General features: G+C 32.9%; 5 protein-coding genes and 1 pseudogene across 6 annotated transcripts; 5 read left to right on the top strand and 1 right to left on the bottom strand.

The window, feature by feature from the left end:
- Positions 1–1,022: 1,022 nt before the first annotated feature.
- On the top strand, positions 1,023–1,394 carry LOC120113740 (arabinogalactan protein 23-like). The gene has a single exon (XM_039134789.1). The coding sequence runs from the start codon at positions 1,102–1,104 to the stop codon at positions 1,345–1,347; it is 246 nt and encodes an 81-aa protein (XP_038990720.1). The 5' UTR covers positions 1,023–1,101; the 3' UTR covers positions 1,348–1,394.
- Positions 1,395–2,058: 664 nt separating this feature from the next.
- Positions 2,059–5,773, bottom strand: LOC120113739 (chaperone protein dnaJ 6-like). Its single transcript, XM_039134788.1, has 8 exons — positions 5,567–5,773; positions 5,118–5,216; positions 4,883–4,984; positions 4,614–4,673; positions 4,416–4,522; positions 4,259–4,341; positions 2,527–2,617; positions 2,059–2,428 (listed from the first exon to the last, which is right to left on the bottom strand). Exons 1-8 carry the CDS (start codon positions 5,675–5,677, stop codon positions 2,218–2,220), a joined length of 864 nt encoding a protein of 287 aa, XP_038990719.1. The 5' UTR covers positions 5,678–5,773; the 3' UTR covers positions 2,059–2,217.
- LOC120113738 (syntaxin-121-like) lies at positions 2,638–8,973 on the top strand. Its single transcript, XM_039134787.1, has 3 exons — positions 2,638–2,654; positions 7,889–8,480; positions 8,565–8,973. Exons 2-3 carry the CDS (start codon positions 7,928–7,930, stop codon positions 8,918–8,920), a joined length of 909 nt encoding a protein of 302 aa, XP_038990718.1. The 5' UTR covers positions 2,638–2,654; positions 7,889–7,927; the 3' UTR covers positions 8,921–8,973.
- A 4,710-nt stretch (positions 8,974–13,683) lies between these two features.
- LOC120113743 lies at positions 13,684–15,553 on the top strand (annotated as a pseudogene).
- Positions 15,554–16,504: 951 nt separating this feature from the next.
- On the top strand, positions 16,505–20,333 carry LOC120113742 (dihydroneopterin aldolase 2-like). 2 transcript variants are annotated; one of them, XM_039134793.1, is made up of 3 exons: positions 16,505–16,623; positions 19,631–19,841; positions 19,933–20,333. In XM_039134793.1, the coding sequence occupies exons 1-3, from the start codon at positions 16,605–16,607 to the stop codon at positions 20,135–20,137; spliced, it is 435 nt and encodes a 144-aa protein (XP_038990724.1). In that variant the 5' UTR covers positions 16,505–16,604; the 3' UTR covers positions 20,138–20,333. The 2 variants fall into 2 exon arrangements, with proteins under 2 accessions (XP_038990724.1, XP_038990723.1); XM_039134792.1 differs by lacking the exon at positions 16,505–16,623 and adding an exon at positions 18,652–18,787.
- Positions 20,334–21,238: 905 nt separating this feature from the next.
- On the top strand, positions 21,239–24,504 carry LOC120113741 (calcium-dependent protein kinase 26-like). The gene is made up of 7 exons (XM_039134791.1): positions 21,239–22,688; positions 22,901–23,044; positions 23,159–23,311; positions 23,480–23,595; positions 23,739–23,906; positions 24,025–24,249; positions 24,375–24,504. Exons 1-7 carry the CDS (start codon positions 21,776–21,778, stop codon positions 24,441–24,443), a joined length of 1,788 nt encoding a protein of 595 aa, XP_038990722.1. The 5' UTR covers positions 21,239–21,775; the 3' UTR covers positions 24,444–24,504.
- The last annotated feature ends 1,547 nt before the right edge of the window (positions 24,505–26,051 follow it).

Below are 26,051 nucleotides of genomic sequence, written 5' to 3' on the forward strand. Positions count from 1 at the left end.
GTAGAAAAAGAGTTGTCTGGAAACTTTTGTTTCCTGCACATGCCCCACGTGGGTATAAAAATATCCACACAAAAATCTTTAATTACCCTTCTTGTTAAATGACCAACTTGCCCCTTTCTTTCTTCTTCATTTACTAAATCATCATACACAAGCATATTTCAATTAAGTCCTTCAACTTTTCAATTTATCTAATTTGGTCACTGAATTTTAAAATCTCACAATTTGATTACTAACCCGGTATAGAGGATGTTACAAAGTTATTATTTAAAAATTTATAATAAATAAATCTTAAAAATAACTTTAAAGGTTGAAAACGCCTTTTAATAATTTTTTAAAGACAATTATTTGATAACAATTTTTTATATAAAAAATTATTTGATCTATGATTAAAAATAAAGACCCGTCAATATTAATGTTGTCAATTTTAGAAAAAAATGCTTGAAAAATGTTGTGGGAAAAAAATTCTCTACATAATGCTCCATGAATTATTTCTTGAAGTATGATAAGTGTTACAGTATCATTTGAGAGACACCGGAAGCACAATGCGTTTTCAGTAAGATACGATGATTACAGTACATCTTCAATTTTTTTGAGATAACGTATGGATCACAGTGTGTCTTTCTCATGCAGACTCTACCTCTATTTTATCTATACATCTTTCTTGGGAATATTAAAAACACATTATACTCTCGACGTATTTTAAATTACATTATAACAATTAACTTACTTCAACAAATAAATTGATGAAGACATTATCTGAGAATTCTTTTGTCTCAAATAATTATATCGGCGTTTTTTCGTCAATTTTATACATAAAGCTTTTTTAAAATGCAAATTTTGAGGAACAAAAGTTTTTACGCCACAAAATAATTTATACATTTTGCAGGAAAAATAACGAGTCAAAAGCTGTATCCTAAAACCATGCAAAACCAACCAAAACCCTAATTTTAAGCCAAAAGAAGCATTAGATTTCACGTATAAAATCATCCCTGAACTCACCTTCTCCTCACCTGCAAAAAAATAAAAACAAAAAACAAAAATCTAAATAAAAAACAATTACTTTTTGTTCACCAAATTAAGGCAGGTCTCCCCAACAACATCATGGACATGAAGAAGATCTCTTGTTCTGTCATCTTCGCCGCTGCCTCCATGAGCGCAGTCATGGCTGCCGGCGTAGCAGCACCAGCTGCCACCCCAAGTTCCGCCCCAGGTTCCTCCCCACTTGAACACTCCTTGGGTGGCGCCGCACCAGCTTCCGCACCAGGCCCTGAAGCCAATGTTGCAATCTCCACCTTGCCTGTTCTTGGGTCCTTGGTTGGAGCCTTCCTTGTGTCTTTCTTTGCTTAAATATATATATAATGTATATGAAAAAAAATATCTATATGTATTGAAGAGCTCAAATTCGATTACTTGTGTTCAAATGATAGAAGAATAATTTCTTCACTTCATTTGTAATATGAGAATTTGAATTACTTCTGATATTTTGCAATACAAATTTATCTGCGTGATTATATTTGATTACTGTTTCTGATTTATACTTGACCAATTTTAATCTGCTAGCCTACAGTAGTTTAGTAAGAAATAAATGAAGAATATAGGGTATCACATCACAAGCTAAGGCATCCTGCTCCGAGTATAATTCAGTGTTTTGAATAAGACTGTCTAAATCGATAGGAATATTGTATGTTCTGCTTGTCGGATAGTTTAAAGTCATGTTTAGTCATTTCATGTTTCATTTACAAAGAATAAAAAGCCTTTTGAATTGGATGTATGGGTGTCTAAATCAATGACTTCAAACGGTTTTAATTACTATGTTTCATTTGTGGACATGTTGAGTAGATGTTGGGTATATCTGTTAAGAAATAAATATTAAGTACCTGTGGGAATTCAAAATGTTGGTGTTGTTTCTCGTATGAACTTTTAAGTTTCAGGACGGGAAGAGTTCAGATTTATAAATTTAAGTCAGGGCCGGGGGCCGGGCAAGCATAAACAATGCCCAACACTGTCCCACTTGTAGCCATCCTAACTGCAACCAAATCCTTGGGTAAAAAAGGTAGATAAGACAGATTCAAATGAACCTTAAATTTTTAATTAACTAGAACAAAGGCAACATTTTGGAGCAGTTGAGGCAATTCGCATCCAGACAGTTAAAACAATGTTTGCACTTTGCATATTTCTCACCACATCCAAATTTACATAAAGAAATCTTGGTAAGACCTACTGCCGCTTCCGTTTTGATTTATTGGAGGCCTTTCGGCTTTCAACTTTCCTCTTTGCAGCTTCAAATTCTTCTTCAGTGGGTTCAGACTCAGCATTACCCCCATATCTGGACACCAGTGATGAAAACATGGAATCAAATCGGTCTTTCCTCTCATTTCGACGCTCAGATATAATTGCAAGTAGATCCGGTTCAGGCCGTTTAATCGATCTGTTTAATAAAAAAAAAAGAGGCACATACTTTCCTATAATAATCAGATGACGTAAATATCTTAAAATTCTAAAGGAAAAACCCAGTACAAGACTCACTTCCCCTTTCTCCTCGGGGGACTCGTAGGCGGCTTCATTTCAGAAATTTTCTTTTCCCATTTCTTATAGGCTTTGGTTTCTTTCAGTTCTCCTACACAAGAAAGAAACAAAGGGGGGGGGGAAATCTCATCTCATGGAAAAAAAAACCACACACATCAAGAAAAGCTGCAAGAATGATGCACATTATCGTTTTCATAATTTAGGAAACAACACTGGAACAATCAATTAGATCATCCATTCTTAAACCGAAAATATATATAGAAGTGGAATCAGGTTGAAGTAAGAATTCGATAAGCTTCAAAATGATCTTACAATCCTAATTTTGTCAGTTTCAGCAGGCACTAGAGAAATAATAAATGTCCCTCACCCACTCTTAAAGGGCAACATAGCTACAAAATGTGATCCATGTTTTGATTATAGTTTCTTTAAATATAAACGCCTAGAGTGGAGGCGTTTTTGTGGCAGATCCTGCATCGAAAAGTGGCGGTCAAAACGGAACTTATTAAGCGTGGTGTTAGTGAGATAGATAACGACTTATGCCCGTTATGTGGTGTGCATCAAGAGACGGTATCTCATCTATTCTTTTCTTGCTCGATTGTATGGAGTCTGTGGGGGTGTTTTTTAAGATTGTGGAATTTATCTTTGGTTTTTTCTGAGAATCCTAACGTCTTTTGTTTGTCTTGGGAAAGTCTTGCGCCAATGTCTATAATCTGTTCTATAAAAAAAATGTCTATAATCTGGAATTTTATTCCGGGAGCTGTTTTATGGTCTGTTTGGAAGTGCAGGAATAAGATGATATTCGAGAGGGGAAAATGTGATTTTGATAATTTGTTCTTTCTATCGAGATACAGAGTGGCGGAGTGGTTTTTGGCGAAGTATCCTAATTGTTCAATCCTTTTTGATTGCTTAGTTGGTGATCCTAAGCTGGCTGATTCCTATATACCGTCAAAGAAATCTAGTCCATCATCGGCCTTGTGGAGTCCCCCCCATGGGTTTCTTCAAAGTCAATGTGGATGGGGCTGTTCAAAGAGATTGGGAAAGGAGTGGTATTGGGGGCATACTACGAAATGTAGAGGGCAAAGTTTTGGACTCCTCGGATTCACAGGGTTCTGCCCCCCCGGTTTTAGCAGAATTGAAGGCTATTCAAGCTGGATTAGCTTTGTTTGAGGCTTCAGAGTGGCATGGAAAGGGAAGGCTTATTGTTGAGTCAGATTCAGCGAATGCAGTTAGTTGGATTAAGAATCCAGAATTGTGTCCTTCAATGTTTTCATTTCTTGTAAAGGATATTGCTATTGTTGTTATTAAGAATAGTGTCATCCTTAGGTTGGTTAAAAGGTCTGTGAATTGTGAGGCTGACAGCTTGGCTAAGGCAGGGATAGGGTAGTTTTTTCTGGACAGAGGTGAGTTTCAGGGGTGAGGTTTGAGTGTGGGGAGTTGGTTGTATTAACCGGCTATTGTGTGTAATGTATTTTTTATGGAATGACATTTGAGACACTCTTTTCCTCCTTCCAATGTCCGTTGATGTACTTTTGTACATCAATGGTTATGAAGGGGTTTTTTAATGAGGTCTCGCTATTTATCAAAAAAAAAGAATTTATCAAATTAACTTTTCCTTATCCCTTTTTTAAGTTGGAAAACACAGTAAGAACTACATGCAAGACTTCAATTGTTCTTCTAGAATATAAAATTTATAAGCCAACTAATGAAAATAAACTCTGGAAGAAAACCTCACCAGCAGCTATTGCCTCATCAAGCAAGTCCTTGAAACGGTGTGAATCAAGCTTAGGATCCGAACAAAGCATTGAACAAAAGAGCCTGTCAAGACAGCAAAAAACATCAGAACTAATCTCGAAAGCCTTAAGGAAAGAAAAACACTCCGCCTCTCTTACTTATTCATTTTTCCCTTGAACTTCTTATAAAGATCAATCAAATCTTTCTTCTCCGAATCAGACCCCCTGTAATTTGCTTCAAACTCTTCAATATCAGCCTCGGTGACCTGAAATTGATTAAACCATTGTGAACAAAATGGAATGGAAAGCCAAAGTACAAATGACATAAATAGAAGAAGAATCAACAAATGCCGAAACCTTTTTGTACATGGTCCTGAAAAAGTTTCTCAAGTTCTCAACAACATCCCCTGCAAGATCCTTATCAACAAAATCAAGAGAAAAAGGTTAGAAGATGATAAACTCATATGATAATAAATTTCACAAATGGACCAATTTCAATTGAATAACATGTATAACAATAGGAAGCCTAGGAGATTCATTTTGTTTTACATGAAAATAATGAAAGACGAAACAGGATATTTCCACATCCTAAGGGATTTGCATAGGCCTGAAATATATTTACTTACAGCATCCTCAATGCAACCAGTTTGGTCATACACTGCCCGTTTCTCCTCATCACCGAGAATAGATATAACCTTCTGCAATTGCTGAAACTTCTCTTTGGCTTCCTGCATAAGTGACATGAAGTGTAACAAAATGATGAAAGCAGACAAATGTTAACTTCATACGCCTCCCACCCACAATCTCCCACATAAACAGATATTTGAAGCCTAATTTAAAAAAAAAAAGTTCAGTTTATACCTCATCACCAGGGTTTTTATCAGGATGGAGTCTCAGTGCCAACTTATAATATGCTTTCTTAATCTCTTGCTGGGATGCTGCCTTTTCAACACCGAGAATCTGCAAGGAACCAGTCGTTATTGGGCATCTGTTGCTCAAATTTCTAAAGGAAAATTCAATGGATAAAATAACCCAAATGCAAAACAACAGTCTTCCAATGAAACAATGAAAATATTTGGAGAAGTTGTCACATTGAACCCACAAAAAAGAAAACGAAATTCCATACGAATCCATTAAATATATATGACTATTTTATTTCAATTAATTTCATATACAAATTGTTTTCTAAACTCCAGTCTATACTCTAAACCCAGTCTTAGTTAATATTTTTTTCATAGCCACTGAATCGCAGGTAGAAACAACACATAAACCCAGATTTCGATATTAAAATTAAAGGGGGAGGGGGGAACCTCATATAAGCTCCTTTCATTTGAAGAAGACTGATTTCCCTCTTCTTCTTGGACAACTTCTTCCTCCTCTTCTTCATCGCGTGAAACCCTAAATTTTTTTCTCTTTCCCATTTTAGCCCAAATTAATCAGTGGAAAATTTTGTTTTAAATATTTATTTTAGGTTATACCGTAGGCTTTGGGCTCTGATTCCTTCCCGCCATTCGAATCTTTGAGCTTTAACATTTTCCACTTTGTTACGCAAAATTTAGTAAATTATGTTGGCAAAAAGGCATCACAAGCCCTTGTACTTTTGGAAAAAATCAATGTGACCCTTGAATTACTTTTTTACTAAATGTGGCCCTCTAACTCATAAAATATATCCATTGTTGACCTTGACCAAAGTTTTCCATCATTAACCATTACAATGTTGAATTCGTGGTTCACGATGACTGATGACATGATAGATAACATGACAGATGGACTAAATTGATTTTATTTATTTATTTAAGGGCCAAATTGATTTTCTTAAAAAGTTTAAAGGCGTACTTAAATTTTTTTAATAAAAATTATTTCAAATTCGAAATTTTAAATAAAATGTGCATAAAAAATAAATATAAAAATACTAAAATTAAAAATTGAGATACTAAAAGTTTAAATATATATTAAAAATAGTATTAAAAATTAAAAAATATATGTATATCATAGGTAATAAAATGGAAAAAATATAAATTATTAAAAAATAAAATAATTTATCCATCAAATAGTTAAATGACTTGATTAATAAAATTAAAAGTTTGATGGTCTGATTGAAATCACCCATAAATAAATGATTATGAGTATAATTTATCCTTAAATTTGTTATTATATTAATATATAATAATTTATCTAAAATAAAAAAAATCGTGAAGTTATTTATATTTTACCTTTCAAAAACAATATCTTTTCACTGAAATAACTATAGAATAATTTATATTCTTCCCACCAACCAAGTAGTTCAAAGCCAAGAAAAATTCAAATTAAAATCAAGGGTAAACTACATCATTCATCACTTAACTTTAATCTATTTCCTATTTCACTCAGTATACTTTAATTTTTTCAATTTACTCACTGAACTTTTAAATTATTCATGTTTTGGTCACTCTAAATTATTTTATTATCACTATTATTCATTGATGTGGTACTTTTTTTATCATTATTAAAATATAAAAAAATTTATAATAAAAAAATATATTTTATTTTTATTAAATTTAAAAAGCCTTAAAATAATCAATGCACTTTTAGCTCCTTCTCATCACCCTCGACCATCGTCGGCCTTTGGAACGACTATCGTTTGACCTCAAATTGTACTAAAAGACTCGCTTTGACATGCTTAGTCCAAATCTGGTGGTTGTTTCACCTGAACATGTCCCAAAACCCGTGAATCTCAACTGGAACATTTAGTTTCTTTACATTTGATCACCTATTCGTGGACTTAGTAGCATTTTATGACAAAAATGAGGTCGAATTCGGACTTAGGAGATCGAGGCGAAGCAACCCATAAAATTTGGGACCGAACAACCACCATATATGGTGACCGACATTTTGTTTTTCTCACTTTTAATCAGATTTGGAGCTTGTTCCAACAAAATGAAGGTCAGATTCAGACTTAGGGGGTCGAGATGAAACGACCAATAAAATCTGAGACCGAATAACCATCATCTATGGTGGCCGACATTTTGTTTTTCTCACTTTTGATCGAATTTCGAGTATGTTTTGATAAAATGAAGGTCAGATTCAAACTCATGAGATCAAGACGAAGCGACCGATAAAATCTAAGACCAAACAGTCACCATCTAAGATCGTCGACGGTGGTATCTAATGACGACGATCACCATCTGGTTTTTATTTTATATTTTAAATTATTTTTATATTAAATAATAATAAAAATGTCATATCATACCAAAATAATAATAAAATAATTCATAGTGATTAAATAGGAGCAATTCGAAAGTCTAATGAGTGAATTGAAAAGAAATAAAATACAATGAGTAAAATAGGAGAGAGAGTAAAACCCAGTGATGAATGGTGTATTTTACCCTAAAATCAAAGCAAATAACAGTTGGATTGAAAGAACATTCCAGTTTACTCAATCAAATACAATGATTTTTCCCCAGGTTATCAATAATGACTTTTTCTTACACTTTCCAAGATATTTCTCTTTTAGATTCCCTCACATCTTTTCTACACGATAAGCAATAAACAATCCGTTACTTCTCTTCAAAAACCTATATTTTCCGGCATTTCCCTCCATACCCATCTCCTAAAACCACTGTTTTTCAAAACTTTTCTTCTGATAAAAAAATTGGGTTTTATGAGTTATTCTTAAAACAGTTTAACCAGCTATGAACGATCTGTTGTCGAAGTCTTTCTCCGGCTCCCCAAGCGCCGAAGCTTCCCCTAATCACCACGTAATCCAGATGACTCAACCACCCTCCTCCTCCGCCGACAACCTCGGCAAGTTCTTCAAAGAAGTCGAGTCCATCAACGAGGAGCTCAAAGAACTCGAGAAGCTGAACGGCGAGCTTTTGTCGTCTCACGAGCAGAGCAAGACGCTGCACAAAGCGAAAGCCGTGAAGGAATTGCGAGCCAAGATGGATTCCGACGTAAACATGGCGTTGAAGAAGGCTAAAGTTATTAAAACCAGGCTCGAAGCGCTTGATCGGTCCAACGAGGAGAACCGGAACACGCCGGGGTGTGGACCTGGATCGTCTTCGGACCGGACGAGGACGTCGGTCGTGAACGGGTTGAGGAAGAAGTTGAAGGAATCCATGGAGAGTTTTAATAGTTTGAGAGAAACAATATCTTCTCAGTATAGAGAAACTGTTCAGAGAAGGTATTTTACGGTCACCGGAGAAAACCCCGATGATCGGACTCTTGATCTTTTGATTTCAACAGGTCAGTTTAATCATTTTTTTACATGTTAAACTACTCTTGATCGGAAAATATGGTTTTCAACATATTTTGTTTGTTTGTTTAAAGGGGAGAGTGAGACATTTATGCAAAAAGCGATTCAAGAACAAGGGAGGGGAAGAGTTTTGGATACAATCAACGAGATTCAAGAACGGCATGACGCCGTCAAGGACATGGAGAAGAATCTGAAAGAACTGCACCAAGTGTTCTTGGACATGGTGGTGCTGGTCCAGACCCAAGGTGAAGAATTGGACGACATCGAGAGCCAAGTGAACCGAGCTAATTCATTCGTCAGAGACGGAACTAATCGGCTCCGAACGGCGAGAAATTACCAGAAAAACACCCGCAAATGGACTTGCTATGCCATCATACTTTTGCTGCTCATCATCTTGTTCGTGGTGCTATTCGTTATCAGACCCTGGTAAATCTTTTGGCGGCGGCGGCGGCGATACATCATTTTTTTTCTCGATTCTTTCGTGTGGCCGATAAATATTTTTGGTTTTAATCTTTCTAGTGTTCGTGTTTGCTGCAAATATTGTTGTTATAAAAAATATGTAAAATAGATATAAGCTGTGTTTATTATTTTATACTCTTTAAATTTTATAAATCAAAATTTCGTTTTTTGGTTTGTGAATTATGATGGTTAATAGTTACAAATAAACGTGTAAGTGTAAGCAGATTTTAAGATCTTCATATGTAAAGTTATCTCAATAGTTAAAAGATTAATTATTATATATAGAGATTTTATATTCGAGAAACAATAATTATAGGATATTTGAGTATTTATTATTAAATAATTGAGAGTCTTTATAACCGATACTTCGATTAATAATCACCATAAATTAATAAAAAAATAATAGCTTAATAGTTGTATTTTTTTTTGGTTTAATTATAAAAATAAATATTCAAATTATATATTGTTTTAAGGATTTGAATTTTATTTTATCAATATATAGATGTTTAATTATTTTTCCTAATCGTTTTAGAGAGTAAAATTGTTGGGGGGAAATGGTTTATATGGAGTGTTGAAAAAAATATTTTCTCAATTAGAATGGATTAAACAACGCATGCCTGCATGGAAGAAATGACGTCTTTGGATTAAACATTTTCCCCTAGCTCAATAGTGCACGTATCTCGTTGTTATGCATAGACCGATCTAGGCACTATGAGAAAGACGCTCTACAATCTGACTGACTACATGAAGTCACCAAATGATCTGGATGACTTCCCCCTACACTCAGGGACGAAACCACATAGGGGCTAGGAGGGGATGTTGACAAAACTTTTGGTATAAATACATTTGATCCTAGCTCTGTCCGAACCTGCACTCTTCACTTCATCCTATTTGAGAAAATAATTCTTCTAAAAAAATTTGTTCATTTTAATTTTATCTATTATATCCTTTAAAAGTAAAATTTGTTATCTAATAAATGTTGGTAAAAATGTCTAGCTGGGGTGTTGGAAAAAAATTGACTCGTATAAGGTGTTGAGGGAATTATTTTTTGAGGTAGGATGTTTGTTACTGTGTTAGTGAGAAGACACGAAATACCTGCGTCTTTGTGAAGACGTTTAGATTTTAGAAGACAAGACCTCTTCTATTTTGCTACTATGCTAGACTAGGTATTTTAATTACACGCAGCCTGAGAAAGATGCCGTATCTTTCCAAACATCTTCTCAAAGACGACAGTTGGTTTGACCGTCTTCCCCCATGTATTGTTTATTCCACCCTAATTGAAAAAATAATTTTTTCAAACACCCTATATGAGTCAATTTCTTTTTTCACCATATTATATCATCAAATTTATCGATAAGTGTGTGATTAATGATATTTTATCTATCTTTTTTCTTTAAATTTTAGTTGTATCCATCTTCTTTTCTTCTAATGTGTTATCATTCTTTTACAATTTTCATAGTTTCTCTTCCTCTTCCTCCATCCAAGCCATCATTTCATTCACCACTAGCATTTCTATCTCCATTCCTTTATTCTCTTTCTTTAAAATTATCTTGTTAGAAATATAAAAAAAATCTCAAACTGTCAAACACTTCGATTTCAATTAACCCATATGTTCGAAAATAAAATCAAATGTTTAACCCTCAAAATTCAACTTTAATTTTGTATCACTATAGCAAAACTGTTATGCATCGGCGTTTTGAGAGTAAACATCACTAATTTTAAATATATAACATCATTTATATTTTAAACGTCACAAAATTGTAACTTTAGTGTCATTTTTTTATAAAAACGCTACGACAAAGTAGTACTTAGCAGTATTTTTATACAAACACCTCAATAGGTTCATCCATAGTAGCGTTTTTTAAACAAACGTCGTAACAGAGTAGTACTTTAGCAGCGTTTTTATACAAACGCCGCAATAAGGTTCATTCATAGTGGCGTTTTTTTAAATAAACGTCACAGCAAAATAGTACTTTAGCGTTGTTTTTAAAATAAATTTATTTTAATTTTCGAAATCATTAAAGAAATCAAATTGCAAAACTGAAGACATCATCAATAATGAGTAATGATATTTTGGAACAAACGTAATAAATTGACCTTAAAATAATTACGGAATAAATCATTATGCATATACTTTGATCCAAAAATATTTACGAATCTAAAGTTAAAAAAATAGCACTTATTTAATAATAAAACGTATTTATTTAATTTGTATGATTATTATATGATAATAGATTTAACACTTATTTTATAATAAAGCGTATTTATTTATTTTGTATGATTATTATATGATACATTAATAGTGAAAAAGATAATTTCACAAATAGTATTCAAATGTAACTAAATATATTTATAGGTGTATTTTAAAATCTAAAAAAATAAGTAACTTGACACTTGACATCATCTATGTATTATTTGTTAAAATATTTTTTACTGATAATATATAAAATATTAATATACACTTTATGTTTAAGGTAACAAGATTATTATTTTCAATAATATAGTTTTAATATTTAAATTTATATTCTCTCATTTAATATATATTGTACTTTCATTGCACCAAACACTTATTGAACACGAGCTTAAATATTTTAAATATATATAATCCGATTCTACCGATCAACTTGTCCAAATTGTTTTTTTATCTAATTAAGTAATTTAATATTTAAATTTTTACCAATTTAAAAAATAAAACTGTGAGAACTAAAGACTAAAAAAACGATAAATTTATTAACAGGAGTTGGTTCAAGTGGTAAGTAACTTGATATCGTTTAAGTAAGATTTTAAGTAAGATTCAAACTCGAGTTCTTGCGTATGCAGAAAATATTCACCCACTAAAATTACGTGTACAACACGAATTGGTCCACATTAATTAAGACGAAGCCTTGAAATCGGGTAGGTAACAATATATATATATATGTTAAATTTATTAGGATTAAGAAAATATATTTGGTCTAACACGTTGAATATCAAACAAAATATAATATTCTACCCGTGAAATTTAGCTGCCATTGCAGGATTTGAAGTTTTCAAACAAAGTGAGCTATAGGAATAAAATATTAATCCTTAAAGTTGTATTTTATTATTTTTTGGTATTTAAAATTATTTTAATTCAATTTAATTTTGAATATCATATTTTTATTAAAAAATTATTTGATACTCTAAGATTATATCATTAAAAATTTTATATGAATGTAACTAAAAAACAAAATGAAGTAGCATACTTCATGAGAAAATTAAGATATTAAAATGAACCAAAAAATTCATTAAAGTGATAATAAAATATAATTTTAAATTTTAATGTATTATCGTATCCTTTTTAATAATATGTGTACTCAAATATCCAACATTGCTTTGAAATTTGATTTCAACTATTATTCATATTAAATTTTATTATTAGTATTAAAACAGATTAAAATATTTTTTATTAATTTATGATGCTTACGAGTGATAATATATGTTGCAAAGACTCTCAACCATTTAACAATGAACTCTCAAACATCATGCAATCATTAGTGCTTGAATTCTAAACCTCTAAAATAACAATCATTCATTTAACCACCGAGTTTCTTTGATTCATGAAACAAACGAAAACATTTAAGTTCGAATAATTATTATCAATAGGATAACAAATCTAAAATAAGATTTGGATATTCAAACTTGTTATCTGCGTAAATAAAACAATCTAGTTAATTGACGGCAATATTTATTTATATTTAAAGTTCACTGTAATCCTAATTAAAATATATTAACATCAATATTATTTAAATTTATATAAATCGAATATTTGTAATCTCAGACTTTGACTTTTTATAGAAGACATTTACTTATTCTAGAAATTCATATCTAAATATATTATGCAGTCAATTTTTTTTTCTTCTAAAGACTTATTTTTGTTGGAAATCGTCGTAAACAAAGTCGGCTTCTTGGAAGCTACTCGTCCCTTTAATAAATAATATTTTCAACATTTGTTAAAGTATTCACAACTTGGAGAGGGAAAAATTATAAGCAAAAGGAATGCAATAGCACATCATTTTCATCTTCATCTTCAAACACACACAAATACCATCACTGAATACATGTCATCAAACTATTATGCTTTTTAAAACCAAAAGCTTAAATACCACGTTTGGCACTGCTCATCTTTATAATAAATAATTTAAGTAAGAAATAGATTAAAGGACGGTCGGACAATAGTTCTCTTAAAAATTTTAAATTATCATATATTTTAGATTTTTTAAATATTTTATTAATATTTTATTTTCTTTTTATAAATTTATAAATTCATCGTTTTAATATTTTTTTAAATTTACGTTAATGTAAAATTATGTATTCGTTGATAGAGAGAATTCCATGGCCCCCCCTTGAAGCTCCTATACAGTGGAATCAGCAACTCATGTTGGGATAATCTTAAAACAATTTTCTTTTTCATATCTCGGCAAGAGCAAGCCTGCAAAAATTTGAGAAATCTTCAGCATTACAGAAGAAGAAGATGAAACAAGGGGGCAGATATATGTATCAAATAAGAAATATCCTTTGCAAATTCTTGTGCCTAAAGCAATCTTAAAACCTTGCTAGACACAACTCCTCACTTCACTGTCTACTTGATTCCTCAATGGCGCCAGATTAAGGTTGTGGTCCGAAATCCCACTCAACATTTGTCCCTCTTTTTTTAATTTTACTTGGGCTATAAAAGTTAAAAATGAATCGGCCCATTTTCTACTGATGTTACCTGAGGAGTATATATTTTTGGTGGGATTCTCCAATATTTTGTCTCCATTTTCTGCAATTTCACATATTGGAAACAGCTCCACTGCAATGGATGCACCCAGCTGTGGTAACTCCTTTTCCCTTTCTTCCTAAACCCATTGGGTTTAATTTCTTTACTCTGTTTCTTTATGGGTTTTGAGAATTTTGGTTGAATGATTCAAAGATTTGTGCTTTATTAATTTACTTGAGATTCTTTGTTTTCTGGTTTACCTACAAAAAAATTAGACTCGTAAGCTAGTAAACTGCTACGAATCCCTATTAATTGGCTATCTCTTGTTATAAATAAATATGTAATATTTTCTTTCTTTTTGGCTCATCTTGTGTTTAGCTAGTTAATTTGCAGCTCAACCCCCCCCCCCTCTCTCTCTCTCTATATATATATATATATATCCCTAAATATTCATTTTTTTGGGGGTAAGATCGATTGAGGTTCATTTGATTGGATTACTAATGCAACACTATCTCTTCTTAGAGAAAAGTAGAATTGTTTAACATGGAATTAAATAATAGCAAAGATGACCAGGAATAAGTAACCATGTTACTTAACCGATTGCTGCTTCGCTGAAAGTTCTTTTGCTAGATAAATCTTGTTCAGATCAGCTCGTGTTCATGATATTCTTGTTCAGATCAGCTCGTGTTTATGATATTCTTGTTCAAAACTGCTTATGTTCGGAACACTTTCTGTTTGGGACAGCTTGTGTTTAGAACAATGATTGCTCAGAACTGTGTTCGTTAAGAATATCTCCTTCTGAGTCATTCACACAACACTTTATTGTAAAAGCAGCTTACCAAAAAAACATTCAATAGAAGACCTTCATAATCATTTTACCAAATAATCCTTGGAAGTTGGATTCTTGGTTATATTTTAATTAAATACTCGATCAACTCCTTCTAGTATAGGAGTATAATTCGGTATTATACGAGGATGTAGTTCTATTCCCTTATGTGGTACATTGATTGTGAGATCTAGAGGTTAATTGACCCGGATTCTGGTGTGAGTGTGAGATAAGATGATGCATATATATTCAACTTTATTCAAGTAATATAAAAAGCTGGAACTACATAGTTCATTTTTGCAGCATGCTTGAGGCGAACAATGAATTTTGATGCCTAAGTGTTGTTTAGGGTCAAGAAACTAATTCAAATGATTGCCAAATTATTTGATGTTCCGGCTGCTTGTTATCAGTCTCTGAAACATAATAGCAAATCAAAAATGTTATTGTTATGTAACAGGGACAATGATGGAGGCTGTTGGGAATGGAATACCAGCAGGAGACAAACTCGTATTGAGGGGCTTGAAATTTCATGGTTACCATGGGGTAAAACCTGAAGAAAAAACACTGGGTCAGAAATTCGTGATTGATGTAGATGCCTGGATGGATCTTCGGAAGGCCGGTAAATCCGACGACTTATTCGATACCCTTAGTTACACCGCTATTTACCGGTGAGTAGCTTGAAGATGTTTAAAATATTGGATGAATTATTTAGCTTGTGTTTTGGTAATTTGATTTTTTTTCCCGCAACTTATGCAATAGCATAGTGAAGGAAGTAGTGGAAGGACAATCTCAGAATCTTTTGGAATCAGTGGCACAAATGATTGCATAAAAAATCGTCACAAATCACCCTCAGATATCTGCTGTTCGTGTGCAAGTTGAAAGCCTCATGTTGCTGTTCCGGGTTCTCTCAACTACCTTGGAGTTGAGATTATCAGATATAGGAGCATTGATGCTCCTAACTGATCTTCGACATATATATATATACACACACATGTATGCATGTATACACAAATGAATGTATGTATGTATCTATGTACGAGTGTTTCATCCTTTGAAAACTCGCATGCGGATGGGAACAGATATGATAAAATTACATACATATATACATGCAGTTTTGTCTGATTCCGGAGCTTCGAGATGTAAGACGCTTAACAATCGAACAAACTCTCTCAGTAACCCTGTTATGTTTAGCATCGAATAAATCAAATACATGAAAATATGAACTAAATGCATGTTGAACTGAAAATCTTATAATACTGAAAACAGAATAGATTGGAATGTATTAATACTCATTCTATCTGCAGAAAGATTAATGATCAGTAAAATCCACATGAAATAATTGGGATTTAAGATTAATCCACTTGAAAATTAAGCCTAATATGTCATATTAACATAAAATAATTGTTTATAATTCAGCCTTGTATGAATACGTAAGGTTTATGAATTTGAATCACCCACTCCCACAAACTTGACAAAACATCATTAAAATAAAGAATTGACATAAAATTAAGGTTTATTTTAGCTAAAATTATACCTTAAGTTTATTTAATTATTTAAAAAATATTTAAAATTATTATTAAAAAAATTCAAAAACCATTAAAGTCCTTCGTTTCAAGCCTCATTGGTTGTCATTGACCATCGCCAACCATCATCGTTGCCGACCGACCACTCATCGTCACTCTCCACTGATCGACATGCACGACATTCTATGATCGAAAGATCCTTTTTCTGCAATAACGTTCCTTCAATTTTTTTATGCAAAATGCTCCTTCAATTAAATGTATTATTATACTACTTTAAAAATGATACATTAAGAATTTCATTAAATTTAGTTGTTATTATTTTAAATTTATTAAAATCATTAACTTTTTTTTTAATCCTTTAAAAAATAGAACCCATATTCCTACTCCAATCATCTCCAACACCGACTCTGGATCCCCCCTGCCCTCTCTATAATAAATCATCTCTTCTCAGTTCATTTTCTTCAAATAATTATTGCCACTTCCCTTCTTTCCCTCTTTAGTTTACAAACATAAAAAACAGAACAACTTATCCACCTTCCCACTACTACTTTCTGCAATTTCACGTTTTGGAAACAGCTACACTAAAATGGCTGCTCCCAGCTGTGGTAATTCCTTTTTCCTTTCTTCCTAAACCCTTAGGTTTAATTTCCTTACTCTGTTTCTTTATGGGTTGTAAGAAAATTGGTTGAATAATCCAAAGATTTGTGCTTTATTAGTTTACTTGAGGATCTGTGTGATTCAAGCATCGGAGATTCTCTTCTTTTTTTCTGGTTTACCTACAGCAAATATTTTAGACTCATAAGCAAGTAAAATGCTACAAATTCCTATTAACCGGCTATCTCATAGTTATAAATACGTAATCTTTCCTTAGAGAAAAGTAGAATTGTTTTAATGGGATTGTAATTCCGAAAATAATACTAGCAAAGATGACCCGGAACGAGTAACCATGTTACTTGACTGATTGCTGCTTTGCTGAAAGTTCTTTTACTAGACAATTCTTGTTCAAATCAGCTCGTGTTCATGATAGGTCTTGTTCAAATCAGCTCATGTTCGGAACACTTTTTGTTTGGAACAGCTTGTGTTTATAACGATGATTTCCCAGAACAGTCTTTGTTAAGAATATCTCCTTCTGAGTAATTCACACAACACTTTCATGTAAAAGCTGCTCTCGAAAAAACATCAAGAGAAGATGTGTATTTTATCACCTTCCTCTTTTTACCAAATAATCCTTCATATAGTGCGCTTATTATCCCATTGGTTTTGAATAAGTCTTTTTAAAAAATTCTAGGGAGGAAAAACGAATAAGTATTTGTCCCTATTGTTTGAGTTCTTCGATCCTAATATAAGAGAACATGTGGTCAACTATCAGGACTATTTGGAAGTTTGATTCTTGGTTGCATTTTAATTAAATACGATGATGCATGGTCAACACCTTCTAGTATAGGAGTATAATTTGGTATTCTATGAGGATGTAGTTCTATTCTCTTATGTGGCATATTGATTGTGAAATCTGCAGGTTAATTTATTCGGATTCGGGTGTGAGTGCTGCTTTGCTGAAAGTTCTTTTACTAGACAATTCTTGTTCAAATCAGCTCGTGTTCATGAAGGTCTTGTTCAAATCAGCTCATGTTCGGAACACTTTTTGTTTGGAACAGCTTGTGTTTATAACGATGATTTCCCAGAACAGTCTTTGTTAAGAATATCTCCTTCTGAGTAATTCACACAACACTTTCATGTAAAAGCAGCTCTCGAAAAAACATCAAGAGAAGATGTTTATTTTATCACCTTCCTCTTTTTACCAAATAATCCTTCATATAGTGCGCTTATTATCCCATTGGTTTTGAATAAGTCTTTTTAAAAAATTCTAGGGAGGAAAAACGAACAAGTATTTGTCCCTATTGTTTGAGTTCTTCGATCCTAATATAAGAGAACATGTGGTCAACTATCAGGACTATTTGGAAGTTTGATTCTTGGTTGCATTTTAATTAAATACGATGATGCATGGTCAACACCTTCTAGTATAGGAGTATAATTTGGTATTCTATGAGGATGTAGTTCTATTCTCTTATGTGGCATATTGATTGTGAAATCTGCAGGTTAATTTATTCGGATTCGGGTGTGAGTGCTGCTTTGCTGAAAGTTCTTTTACTAGACAATTCTTGTTCAAATCAGCTCGTGTTCATGATAGGTCTTGTTCAAATCAGCTCATGTTCGGAACACTTTTTGTTTGGAACAGCTTGTGTTTATAACGATGATTTCCCAGAACAGTCTTTGTTAAGAATATCTCCTTCTGAGTAATTCACACAACACTTTCATGTAAAAGCAGCTCTCGAAAAAACATCAAGAGAAGATGTTTATTTTATCACCTTCCTCTTTTTACCAAATAATCCTTCATATAGTGCGCTTATTATCCCATTGGTTTTGAATAAGTCTTTTTAAAAAATTCTAGGGAGGAAAAACGAACAAGTATTTGTCCCTATTGTTTGAGTTCTTCGATCCTAATATAAGAGAACATGTGGTCAACTATCAGGACTATTTGGAAGTTTGATTCTTGGTTGCATTTTAATTAAATACGATGATGCATGGTCAACACCTTCTAGTATAGGAGTATAATTTGGTATTCTATGAGGATGTAGTTCTATTCTCTTATGTGGCATATTGATTGTGAAATCTGCAGGTTAATTTATTCGGATTCGGGTGTGAGTGCTGCTTTGCTGAAAGTTCTTTTACTAGACAATTCTTGTTCAAATCAGCTCGTGTTCATGATAGGTCTTGTTCAAATCAGCTCATGTTCGGAACACTTTTTGTTTGGAACAGCTTGTGTTTATAACGATGATTTCCCAGAACAGTCTTTGTTAAGAATATCTCCTTCTGAGTAATTCACACAACACTTTCATGTAAAAGCAGCTCTCGAAAAAACATCAAGAGAAGATGTTTATTTTATCACCTTCCTCTTTTTACCAAATAATCCTTCATATAGTGCGCTTATTATCCCATTGGTTTTGAATAAGTCTTTTTAAAAAATTCTAGGGAGGAAAAACGAATAAGTATTTGTCCCTATTGTTTGAGTTCTTCGATCCTAATATAAGAGAACATGTGGTCAACTATCAGGACTATTTGGAAGTTTGATTCTTGGTTGCATTTTAATTAAATACGATGATGCATGGTCAACACCTTCTAGTATAGGAGTATAATTTGGTATTCTATGAGGATGTAGTTCTATTCTCTTATGTGGCATATTGATTGTGAAATCTGCAGGTTAATTTATTCGGATTCGGGTGTGAGTGGAAGATTAGATGATGTATATATATATTCAACTTTATTAAAGTTTTTCCTTGTATTAGAAGGTTCTTTTGCAGGTCATATTTCTGTACCAGTGTCCATATATTTGTCAGACATGGATACTTGAGCAATATAAAAAGCTAGAACTACATAGTTTATAGAGGTTCCTTCATTTTTTAGGCAAACAACGAATTTTGACGCCTTAGTGTTGTTTAGGGTCAAGAAACTAATTCAAATGATTGCTAAATTTATTTGATGTTCCGGCTGCTTGTTATCTCTTCAGTCCCTGAAACATAATAGCTAATAGAAACTGTTATTGTTATGTAACAGGGACAATGATGGAGGCTGTTGGGAATGGAATACCAGCAGGAGACAAACTCGTATTGAGGGGCTTGAAATTTCATGGTTACCATGGGGTAAAGCCTGAAGAAAAAACACTGGGTCAGAAGTTTGTGATTGATGTAGATGCCTGGATGGATCTTCGGAAGGCTGGTAAATCTGACGACTTATCCGATACCCTTAGTTACACTGCTATTTACCGGTGAGTAACTTGAAGATGTTTAAAACATTGGATTATTATTTAGCTTGTGTTTTGGTAATTTGATTTTTTTTCTTCGGAACTTATGCAATAGCATAGTGAAGGAAGTAGTGGAAGGACAATCTCAGAATCTTCTGGAATCAGTGGCTCAAATGATTGCATCAAAAATCTTCACAAATCATCCTCAGATATCTGCTGTTCGTGTTCAAGTTAAGAAGCCTCATGTTGCTGTTCCGGGTTCTCTCGACTACCTTGGAGTTGAGATTATCAGATATAGGAGCATTGATGCTCCTAACTGATCTTCGACATATATGTATGTATGAATGCTTCATCCTTTGAAAACTCGTATGCCGTTGGGAATGGATCAACTTCATCTATGCCTGGTATTGCCTGGCCGGTTTTAGTTGTTTTTCATGTGTTTTATGTATTTGTGTGGTGGAATAAGTCCAAGTTGCCAACTCTATCATTTTGTCTAATCAAATCTTATTCAAATTATTGTGTTTTTATATTTAAGGTTCCCACTATGAAGAATAAGAACCTTCAAAGTTGTCCTATGATGGAAGATATGATAACACTACATGCATAGTATATAAATACAGTTTTGTTGGATTCCGGAGCACCGGGATGTAAGACGCTTAACGATCGAACAAACTCTGAATTCAATAACCCGGTTATGTTTAGCATCAAATAAATCAAATACATGAAAATATAAACCAATTGCAGGTTGAACTCAAATCATATAATACTGAGATTCTGCTTAACTTCTTGAACAGATCATACACAGCTTTTACTTCATTCACAGTAAGTGTTGAAAATATTGTAAGAAATGCTAGGCACTTAGACAATTAAATGCAACAGATTGCTGAAACTAATATCCAGAAATTTGCAAAGCTTGAAGATAATCTGCACATACTATATTCAATCAAAAAAAGTTTAATGTCTATTTTATAACTTTTATATCTAAAAAAATGATTTTGACATAGATGGGTGATTGTTTGTATATTTTTTTCTAATTATTATGTATATATTATCAAATTTAATTTTTATTTTAAACTAATCATAAATATTAATAGAAAATATTAAGTTAACGAGTAAACAGATGAGAGAAGGCTTAACTATTATATTTAAATAAAATCCAAATATAATTTGATTACAGTAGAGGGATCAAAATCATAATTTAACCTAAATATTTCAACTAAAAGCTTAACCATCATAAAATCTCAGCCGTCAATCAGAATGTCGGTATACAATCATGCTCTGCTGACCACTGGAACCAGGCTGGTGGTGAGCTACACCTTACCAGAACCTATTTAAACATGCAAAATTTAGAAACAACTCTAACTGAAAAACCTGCCCTTTTTTCTTTCCTTCGTTTTCTTTCTCTTCTGAATGGGGAAAGAAAAAAATGCAGAAAAATCAACTTTCTTTTTCTTTTATTATATAAATTAATAAAGAATACATTATTTTCGCATTGTTTGTGATTTGAAATTAATGTTTTGACGTTGAATTTGTCGATTCTGATTGTTTATTTGCATTGAGTTATTGGAGATTTTCTTCCTTTTTATTAATGATCATTGATTATTCTAGGAAATATATTGTTTCTAATGATCATTAATCATTGTGGGGAATCTCTAGAATAATTGAAAGCCCAAAAAGGATCCCCATTTTTTTTAATGGAATTGCTTTAGATTAGAGGAATAATTATTGTATTTGATTCATTGCATTCATCATTGAATCATTGGTGTTTGTTGAATTGTCTGCGTGAAGATATAGGGGTGGTTTTGATTGGCTAAAGCTCCATTTTTTTAAATTTATGCTATTTTGTTTCAAAAAAAGAACCCTTTTAGGGAGATAAGAAATGGGATTATAGTTCATGGGTGAAATTAGATATTCATGGATGGTTAAAGAAGAAAAAGTGTGAGAATTTAGGTGTTCAAATGGGAAATACTTGTGCCAAATCAGCGGAGGAAGCCGAAAATTATGAGAAAAAACAAGATGGCGATGGCAATGAATGTGAAACTAAAGATCAGGATCAAGCAGAAAGCAAAGAACCGGAAGAATCCCACACGGTTCAAAAACAACCTCCGGAAGAAATGAAGATGGAACAACGATCGAGATCCATTGAAACAACCCAAAGGCAACAATCAAAAGCCAGTGAAGCAATAGAAAGACAGCAATCGAATTTCCATGAAACAACACAAAGACAACAATCGAAATCTCACCCTAAAAGACTTAACTCCAAGCCATCTCAACTTGCAGCATTTAATGAGAGTAAAACTGAGACTAGGAAAACCAAAAAGGCTCATAATGTGAAGAGGCAATCATGTGCAGGGTTGAAGGTTGAATCAGTGTTGCAAACCAAAACAGGTCATTTGAAGGAATACTATAACTTGGGGAGGAAGTTAGGTCAAGGACAATTCGGAACAACTTTCCTTTGCATCGAGAAGGGTACCGGGAAAGAATTCGCTTGTAAATCAATTGCAAAACGGAAGCTTATGACTATTGATGATGTCGATGATGTGAAGAGAGAAATTCAAATAATGCATCACTTGTCAGGGCACCCTAATGTTATATCCATCAAAGGGTCTTATGAGGATTCCATGACGGTTCATGTTGTGATGGAGTTGTGTGCAGGGGGTGAACTTTTTGATAGGATTGTAAAGCGAGGGCATTATAGTGAAAGAAAGGCAGCTGAGCTAGCAAGGATTGTTATTTCTGTCGTTGAAGCTTGCCATGCCATGGGAGTAATGCACAGGGATCTCAAGCCTGAAAATTTCCTTTTCGTGAATGAACAAGAGGATTCACCTCTTAAAGCTATCGATTTCGGATTATCAATATTCTTCAAACCTGGTATGTTCAAAATGGTTCTTTTTTATCACTTCTCATTTATAGTTAAAATGAACTTTTAGTCCACTGTTGTAGAAGACTTACATTCCTTAGATAGTACTTCATATATTATTAAATTGTTTCATTTATAGGAATAAAGAGTTTAGAGATTTTTCCACAACGAATTGAAATTATCAATGTATTGTTTACTTAAAGAAGGTCTTGAAATCATTTAGGGGATATCTTAATTGATGTCGTTGGAAGCCCATATTACGTTGCACCCGAGGTATTGCGAAAGCGATATGGTCCGGAAGCGGATGTGTGGAGTGCTGGGGTAATCACTTACATTCTCTTAAGTGGGGTGCCTCCATTTTGGGGTGGTAAGTGTTTACCAGATATAATTTATGTTATTATTTGCTTTGTTGTTGAGATCTTAAGTTTTTCGAGCAATCTAGTTTTGAGCATTTGGTCTATTTGCTGTTATTTTGATATAGAAACTGAACAAGAAATATTTAACGAGGTTTTGAATGGTGAGCTTGACTTCTCATCTGATCCCTGGCCTAATATCTCTGAAAGTGCTAAAGAACTAGTGAGGAAAATGCTCGACAGAGACACAAAGAGGCGGATAACAGCTCACGAAGTACTACGTAAGTCTCGTTACAACTTAGATGTTGATAAATGATCTGAAGCTTGTTTACACTTTGAATTCTCAGCTGATGTCCTTTTATGATCTTTTCATGTGTTTAGCTGGCTATTATCAGGCCAAAAACTTATCTGTTACTAATTAGCTTAATTTGATACTCGACAACTTGCAGGCCACCCTTGGATTCAAGTTGATGGGGTGGCACCAGACAAGCCACTCGATTCTGTTGTCTTAAGCCGCCTGAAGCAATTTTCTGCAATGGATAAGCTCAAGAAAATGGCCTTAAGAGTAAGTATCTGCCGTTTATAATGGCCCGTAAATCTTCAGAAAAGATACATATTGAAATTAAAACTCATTTTTAGTGCAGAAATCCCACGTTTAAATGATATTGATTTGGTTAAAATCTCCATTATTTCATTGCTTCTTGTAAGGTCATTGCCCAAAGACTTTCGGAAGAAGAAATAGCTGGGTTGAAAGAAATCTTCAAGATGATAGACACCGATGGTAGCGGTCAAATCACCTACGATGAACTCAAAGATGGATTGAAAAGATTTGGCGCTAATCTTGCTGAATCCGAGTTTCATGCTCTAATGCAAGCAGTAAGTTACTTCGACTCTTCTCAGTGTCTGACCTGAGTCCGAGTAACATCGACAGATATCTTGATACCATAATGATACCAATTTGACATGATATCTTTTGTTTATTTGGGAATCTCAGGCAGACGTTAATAACAGTGGTACAATTGATTACGAAGAGTTTGTAGCTGCAACATTGCATCTAAACAAGATTGAGAGGGAAGACAATCTATTAGCAGCCTTCTCGTATTTCGACAGAGATGGCAGCGGCTACATCACTCCGGACGAGCTCCAAAAAGCTTGTCAAGAGTTCGGCATCAAAGACCTCCGCCTCGATGAAATCATGAAAGAAGTCGACGCAGACAACGTAAGCACCTCGAAACCATTTCGTACATGCATATGCAAACCTGTGTGTTTTGGATCAACTTAAACCTCTGTAATAATGTGATTCCTGGTGAATAAATTATCATGTTTTTTTTTCGTTTTCCACAGGATGGTCGGATTGATTACAATGAATTTGTAGCCATGATGCTTCCTAAAGTTGGTAAGAAAGGTACATAATATATATTTTTGGCAAAATATATTATAGTATTTTCCTAGGGCATTTTATTTAGTTTTTATTCCAACTTTCTAATTTAGCTCTTCAAAGTTTGAGGATCATCACCTCACAAAAAAGATTCATTGTTATTGTGCTTGAAATTTTTGTATACGCATTCTTGCTCCCATGTATTGCTTCATACTTTTGTAATTAATGAAATTTGAGCTTTAAGAATTGGTAAAAATACCTTTATGTTTTTCATTATTTATTTGTGATTTATTTCTATACATTTTTGCTGCCTTTTTTATTTTTATGGATAAAAAATCTATTAAGTTCCTATAAAAAATTGCACTCAATTAAATCTTATAGTTAAAAATTTAATCAATCAACTTCCTTTATTAGTGTTGATCATTTATATTTAATTTTTTTACTTATGTGGTTAACAAATCCTTATAATGATGACATGTGTGATTAAGTGATTTTTTTATTAAAATTTTAATTGAGTGTAAAATACATATTTATAAAAATTATGTTAAATATTTTTTAAAAATTATAAAAATATAAAACTTAGATTATAAGAAAAATATAACAAAATATCTCTCATATAATAAATTATGCCCACGAATATTAGTACAAGTAAGTGGAATTCAAGAATTTGAACTTGTAAGGCAAGTTTAAATCTTACCATCGTCACTCTTGGTGGACAATCTGTAAATTTCTATGTAAATCTCAATTAGGCTTTAAGTATGCCCTGACCCTAAACTGAAGTAACGACACCTAACCTAAATTTTTTGTCGTCAAAAAATTATATAATAAATTATTTAAAATATTATACTATGTTGTTGGGTAAAGTATATAAATGGTCACTGAACTTTTCAAGCACTTGTATTTAGGTCCCCAACTTTTAAAATTTGTAACACAATCATCAAACATTTAGTTCGTTTGTAATGTGGTTCCCGACGTAACTAGTCGTTTCACTGCCATTAGAAGATGACATGGCACGTGAGGAAACTGTTTGCAACTATAAAAATTAGGGTAAAATATATAAATGGTCACTGAATTTTTCAGGAGTTTGTATTTATGTCCCCTAACTTTTAAAACTTGCAACGCAATCATCATTTACATTCTAAACCCCAAATTTCAAAATACTTCAATTACATTCTAAACCTAAAATTCCAAAATATTTTAATTACATGCTCAACCCCAAATTCATAATCCATTCTCAAAATTTGTCATATTAAATTAAACTTGAATCAACAACACTAAACCCTCAAAACATAACCCTAAATATTAAATTTATCCACCAATTAACCCAACAAAATCCCCAAACAAACCACCCAAATCACTTGCTATTTTACGCAGAGCTTGGACGAATAAGAATGTTGGAAGGAGATTCTTTGGATGCTTTAATTATGGGTGTTCTAGGAGAAATTGTAATTTCTTTGTTTGATATGATCCCCATTGAATCCACAATTACGTACTGTTTTCGTTAATTTACTAAGGAATATGAGAACCATGGAGATAAAAAAAAGGCTTGAGCGAGTGATTTGGGTGGTTTGTTTAGGGATTTATTGTTGTTTTTTATGTTGGGTTAATCGGTGCGAAAATTTAGAAGTTATGTTATGTTTTGA

Source organism: Hibiscus syriacus, unplaced genomic scaffold, assembly GCF_006381635.1.
Source record: "Hibiscus syriacus cultivar Baekdansim isolate YM2019G1 unplaced genomic scaffold, ASM638163v2 tig00110213_pilon, whole genome shotgun sequence".
In the NCBI taxonomy this organism is placed as follows: Eukaryota; Viridiplantae; Streptophyta; class Magnoliopsida; order Malvales; family Malvaceae; genus Hibiscus; species Hibiscus syriacus.

Bases quoted from the DNA above. Each gene is read 5' to 3' on its own strand.
- LOC120113739 (XM_039134788.1), bottom strand. From the start codon at position 5,677: ATGGGAAAGAGAAAAAAATTTAGGGTTTCACGCGATGAAGAAGAGGAG. The intron at 5,217-5,566 runs GTTCCCCCCTCC...GGTTCCTTGCAG, and splicing joins ATGAAAGGAGCTTATATGAG to ATTCTCGGTGTTGAAAAGGC. The intron at 4,985-5,117 runs GTATAAACTGAA...TCACTTATGCAG, and splicing joins ATAAAAACCCTGGTGATGAG to GAAGCCAAAGAGAAGTTTCA.
- LOC120113742 (XM_039134792.1), top strand. From the start codon at position 18,667: ATGTGGCATATTGATTGTGAAATCTGCAGGTTAATTTATTCGGATTCG. The intron at 18,788-19,630 runs GTCTTGTTCAAA...GTTATGTAACAG, and splicing joins TCAGCTCGTGTTCATGATAG to GGACAATGATGGAGGCTGTT. The intron at 19,842-19,932 runs GTGAGTAACTTG...CTTATGCAATAG, and splicing joins AGTTACACTGCTATTTACCG to CATAGTGAAGGAAGTAGTGG.
- LOC120113740 (XM_039134789.1), top strand. From the start codon at position 1,102: ATGGACATGAAGAAGATCTCTTGTTCTGTCATCTTCGCCGCTGCCTCC.
- LOC120113738 (XM_039134787.1), top strand. From the start codon at position 7,928: ATGAACGATCTGTTGTCGAAGTCTTTCTCCGGCTCCCCAAGCGCCGAA. The intron at 8,481-8,564 runs GTCAGTTTAATC...GTTTGTTTAAAG, and splicing joins TGATCTTTTGATTTCAACAG to GGGAGAGTGAGACATTTATG.
- LOC120113741 (XM_039134791.1), top strand. From the start codon at position 21,776: ATGGGAAATACTTGTGCCAAATCAGCGGAGGAAGCCGAAAATTATGAG. The intron at 22,689-22,900 runs GTATGTTCAAAA...GAAATCATTTAG, and splicing joins ATCAATATTCTTCAAACCTG to GGGATATCTTAATTGATGTC. The intron at 23,596-23,738 runs GTAAGTATCTGC...GCTTCTTGTAAG, and splicing joins TCAAGAAAATGGCCTTAAGA to GTCATTGCCCAAAGACTTTC.